Source organism: Lolium perenne, chromosome 1, assembly GCF_019359855.2.
Source record: "Lolium perenne isolate Kyuss_39 chromosome 1, Kyuss_2.0, whole genome shotgun sequence".
NCBI lineage: Eukaryota > Viridiplantae > Streptophyta > Magnoliopsida > Poales > Poaceae > Lolium > Lolium perenne.
This window is the reverse complement of record NC_067244.2, coordinates 58,793,511-58,799,113: the sequence shown is the minus strand read 5'-3', so window position 1 is coordinate 58,799,113 and position 5,603 is coordinate 58,793,511. Positions and strand designations below refer to the sequence as shown.

The window sequence follows — 5,603 nt, the reverse complement described above, 5'->3', positions numbered from 1 at the left end:
CAAACGGGCTAACACACTACTAACCATTGTTAAATCATAGATATGAACATGTATGAGAAAGTCATTTAAATGGATAAAAAACTGTTAAACACACAACAACTCATGGTAATTTGGCTTTCGTTGGCAAAATGAATAAAAATAATCTTGTTGGTCGGGAAAACATATTGTAAGAATTTTCATTTATTGTATCATAATGATTTTCCTTAATTTATAAGTAGTCTGGTTCTTCTAATTGATCGGTAACTTTGGGCGGCAACCATGTATAATGAAACATCACTTTAAGCATTTAATAAATTAGTATATATTTGTAAACCCTATGAAATGTAAAGATTGTACACCCTCTTTTAAGGATATAATATTTATCATTCGTGAAAGAAGGAATAAAGTTTATTTGGAGTGTTCACTTCCAAGGATTAACCTTAAATTTCAGGTTCAAAATTTTCATAGTAGTTGCAAAATTGATAGCCCCATTATTCTTTCGGCTTGTGCTTCCGTAGACCTCCCCAATCTCAAAACAGTGTAAACCCCTTAAAAGGTATCGTTGTATCGTTTAATCTCAGTCATCCTACCCCTAATTTCGAATATGTATCATTTGATCTTAACCTTCATATTCCTTTTTAGTAATTGTATGACACTTTTTTTCCAAGTTACTGGTTATGAGAAAACTGAAACATATTAGGTTTATACATTCACGCAGACATGGTTCTTATTTTCCATCCAAATTACTCTAGACAAAGCGGTATAAACCGATGGATGGTCAACCAAAATAAGTATATAATTAAACATACCCCATTCAGTCTATTTGTACTTGCTCACGTCAGCGATTTGCATGCATGGAGCGGATGCCATCGCCGTTGCTTTTTAGGGTTTATTTGCTTGTAGCACTATTTCGTTGATTTTCTTTCAGCTACTGGATTTGTGCAACGGCCAATGCTAGTGCAGCAATGCATGTGTTAGTGTACTGAATAGTTTAATCTTCACATTATAAGACATCGTGCTATTCTATGTTGCTAGTTGGCACCATGTTCTAGCCACCTAGAGTAAACAGTTTCTTTTCTTTTTTCCGGACGTCTCTACGGCCATGTATGAAGATATGTTTTGACACCATCAGTCAATATTATTTTCACATATCTTATCTGTAGTTTCAGACCATGTCAAACGGGCTAACACACTACTAACCATTGTTAAATCATAGCCATAAATTTTGAATTCAATTGTTAAAAATAGTTTGATTATGTGGTTCAATATGGTATCTATATTGTATTAATGTACATTTATTTTAATATATAATAAATAATAGATGTGTATTTGAGCAATTGTTTCTGGCTACCTATTATTTTGCCTGACTTAATAACATGTTTAATTCTACGTAGTACTCGATATTTGCTAGACATGTCCAGGATATAATTTTCCTAACTACAGTCTAGACTTGAGAGGCAAGCAAATAGTAAAAGAGTCCTAACTAATCACGTCATCACGTGCATGTAGTATTAGCCGGACCCACTAAGATTAGATTCATTCAGATATTTTGGTTGTACGTATTTTTTTGGAGATAGATGCCGAAATAGAACTTCCAAACTTCCTTACATCTGATTTGCAAAAAAAAAAGAAACTCCCTTAAATCTGTGCCATGGTTAGATGTGCAGGCGTGACATGTCATGTACATATCGTGTCAAACATAATACGGTTGTCCGCTCCTACATGTTATGTAATTTTCTTTTGTATCTTGACCATTAAATTACAGATCTCTAACAACTAAAATTATTCTGGTTATGTGGATTAAATGTACGTGTCAAACATGACGTGTCATATATGTTCACAAAATATGCGCTTGTACATGTTACGTAATTTTTTTAAATCTTAACCATTAAATTACAGATCTAACAGCTAAAATAATTCTAATGATGTGGATTAACCTCGTGTCACTATCCGCATTTTGCTTTTAGTATATAATAATAGATGTATTCTTGAGAAAAAAAGTACAGCTAGTACTAAATCAGAAGTGTCCTGTGTTTACTCTCATTGCACAACTAGATGACACCCCGCGCGTTGCAGCGGTAATTTGTAGATACAAAATTACAGATGCAATTCACGTAAAGAAAAGCTATTGCTTGACATGGATTGCAAGATGTATTTAATCCTTCGTTAGTCGTTGTTTTAAGACTTTTTTTTTTTTTTTTTTTGCGAATCGTTGTTTTAAGACTCTAGCATGTAATGATGCAATGTTCTTTAGCCTAGACATAAGGGTGTTATTTTTTATATTGCAGACAAAGTTAATAACTGCAAGCGCTTTTGATACTACTATGTAAAATTATATGTCGAGCTTCGATCAAGAGCAACAAAGGGCATTAAGAGAAACATGAAAACATGGGACAATCCTGGCACTCTCTCTCGCATACTGCTTTTACGGAAGAGTAAATCTTGTGAAGGTTTTGTAGGCTTTCACCTTTCACGCATGTCCATCAAGACATGTAGTATCAACTTCCACTAATATCCATCAAGACATCTAGTATCAACTTCCACTACAGTGATATGTAGGTAAGAGGACTGTGAATAAAGCTTGGTGTGAGAGAAGTTGTAACAAACCAAATTAATTTGCTGAAGACATGTCACTGTGAGATAAAGCCATTAGACAAAAGAAAACTAAATTTGTGAATTTCCCCAATCTTCTACTCTGCAAAGCTATTACTTAATATTGCATACATATATATCAAGCAATCTGGAAGATCCACAAACTTCAGAAGAAACAAAAAAATATAACACATAAGCCTTCGGTCCGTAGATTATCGGATGTATCATGTATGATGGCGCCCTTGATCCCTGAGTGGCCACAAGGATCATGTACAAAATTGTCTGGCGGAAGAAACGGAACAAAACAAAAACCACTTCTATTGTTTGTATTGGAGAACTGAGGCTCGCCGAAGGAATCAAAAAATAATTACCCGTATGGATTATGCAACCAATAACATGACATGCATGATAGGAGACCTGATCAGGGTGATCATTTTTTTTATTGGGTATAGAAATAGTCCCATTAGCCTTCCAATATCAGCATCTAGCAAGATAGCATCTAGCAAGATCTGAAGTCGATATGCGGATACCCGGTCCAATCCTGCAAGGAAATCTTCCGTACTGGTAGGTTAGGGTGCGATTAAAGCAAATAAGGGAGATATGAAAGGAAATCAAAAAGTGTACTGCCACTGTTCCTGCATGTGCATGCTCATCGCCACTGTTACTGTCCAAGTGCACTTGTGCATGATCATATTAGGCTATTTCCTGCAGCACCGGATCCCGCAAAAATCGTCTGATGGTGGCAGCACTCTGGCTTCAACCGATGTATATATGCATCCACAGATTAAATAGATTGATTGCTAGGCTATACCTTCATCTCCGAGATTAAATAGAAGACATTGTGTATGTATATGGCGCCATAACTGTCGATTCTTCTACCTCTCCGGCTCATGGATCATAGAAATAGGAAGAGACAACATCCACGTTTTAGCCGATGGAAAGAAAACGAACGGACACGTAGGAGCCGATGAGTCAGGAACGCTGAGTGGGAAACATGGAATTTAGTTTGGAGGAGTAATGGACTAAGACATAGGGTCGAATTAAAGCAGTATGTGCAGAAATAAAAGGAAAATGACCTTTGGAAGATTTGTTGCTAAAAAATTAAGAATAAATAATAAGAGTGTGGTGGATAATGTGGGAGGATTACATGACTTGGCATGCTATAATTAGTCAATGATGCTTGATGAGGTGGATAGCTTGCATGTTGAGAGAAATCAACTTAGTGCGTTGCTCCTATTTAGATATTATAGATTATAGATACCCTTGTTGGCTATAATCCGCCTCAACTCTATCTTGTTGTACAGCGGCCATGGCGAAGCCGCTCCACTTCGTACTGGTTCCCCTCCTCGCGCAGGGCCACATGATCCCCACGATGGACCTCGCCCGCCTCATCGCTGGCCGCGATGGCGCGTGCGTCACCGTCGTCCTCACGCCCGTGACCGCAGCGCGCAACAGGGCCGTCCTGGAGCATGCGCGCCGCGCTGGCCTAGCCGTCGACGTCGCCGAACTCGAGTTCCCGGGGCCGGCGCTGGGTTTGCCCGAGGGGTGCGAGAGCCACGACATGGTCAGTGGTGGCGACTTCACGCTTTTCAACGAGGCCGTGCGGCTGCTCGCCGGGCCGTTCGAGGCGTACCTCCGGACGTTGCCGCGGCGGCCGGACTGCATCGTCGCCGACACGTGCAACCCGTGGACGGCCGACGTCGCGCGCCGGTTTGGCATCCCGCGGTTCGTGTTCCACTGCCCCTCGGCGTTCTTCCTCCTGGCGGTGCTTAACATGGCCAAGCACGGCGTGCACGACCGCGTCGCCGGCGATTTCGAGCCGTTCGAGATACCGGACTTCCCGGTGCGCGCCGTGGCGAACAGGGCGACGTCGCTCGGGTTCTTCCAGTGGCCGGGGCTTGAGAAGGACAGGCGCGACACGCTCGAAGCCGAGGCCACCGCCGACGGCTTCATCGTCAACACGTGCGCGGCCTTCGAGAGCGCGTTCGTCCGAGGCTACGTGGAGGCGCTCGGCCGGAAGGTGTGGGCGGTTGGGCCGCTCTGCCTCCTGGACTCTGACGCCGAGACGACGGCCGGACGAGGCAACCTCGCGGCCGTAGACGCCGGCCGCCTCGTCTCCTGGCTCGACGAGAAGCTGCTCCAGTCCGTGCTCTACGTCAGCTTTGGCAGCATGGCCCGCCTCTTCCCGCCGCAGGTCGCCGAGCTCGCCGCCGGCCTGGAGTCATCAAACCGGCCGTTCATCTGGGTGGCGAAGGAGGCCGACGACCTCGACGACGGGTTCGACGAGCGCGTGGCGGGCCGCGGGCTGGTCATCCGTGGGTGGGCGCCGCAGATGACCATCCTGTCGCACCCTTCCGTCGGCGGCTTCCTGAGCCACTGCGGGTGGAACTCCACGCTCGAGTCCCTCTCCCACGGCGTGCCGCTCCTGACATGGCCAGACTTCGCGGACCAGTTTCTGAACGAAACGCTGGTCGTTGACGTCCTCGGCGCCGGGGTCCGTGTCGGCGTTACGGTGCCGATCACGCACAAGCTCCTCAATCCAGACGCGCCGGCGATACTGGTCGGGAGGGACGAAATTAAGAGGGCACTGACGGAGCTGATGGATGAGGGGGCGCTAATACGGGCAAGGGCAAAGGAGCTCGCGACGATGGCGAAAAAGGCAATCACTACGGGAAAATCAGGCGCTGCCGTGCAGCCTATCTTTGCCGTGAGCTGCTGCACGGCAAAGATTTCTTTGCCGTGCGCAGCAAGAAGACCGCACGGCAACGTAAAAACGCACGGCAAAGTATAGGAGCAGCGCACGGCAAAGAAACCTAGCACGGCAAAGAAAGACTTGGCGCACGGCAAAGCAGTATCTCACGGCAAAGTCTGGGAGCAGCGCACGGCAAAGATAATAGGACGGCAAAGTCCCTGCAAGCCGCACGGCAAAGAAACAATGCACGGCAAAGGCCTGGGCACTGCCGTGTCCCACCCCTTTGCCGTGCAGACAGACCAGTTGCACGGCAAAGGGTCCTTTGCCGTGCGCTGCTCCC

The 5,603-nt window shown here is 45.2% G+C and overlaps 1 protein-coding gene across 1 annotated transcript; it reads left to right on the top strand.

The window, feature by feature from the left end:
* The first annotated feature begins 3,834 nt into the window (after positions 1-3,834).
* On the top strand, positions 3,835-5,362 carry LOC139830068 (UDP-glycosyltransferase 73E1-like). Its single transcript, XM_071821920.1, has one exon. It carries the CDS (start codon positions 3,881-3,883, stop codon positions 5,360-5,362), a length of 1,482 nt encoding a protein of 493 aa, XP_071678021.1. The 5' UTR covers positions 3,835-3,880.
* Positions 5,363-5,603: the final 241 nt, after the last annotated feature.

Coding starts and splice junctions, on each gene's coding strand:
- LOC139830068 (XM_071821920.1), top strand. CDS start 3,881: ATGGCGAAGCCGCTCCACTTCGTACTGGTTCCCCTCCTCGCGCAGGGC.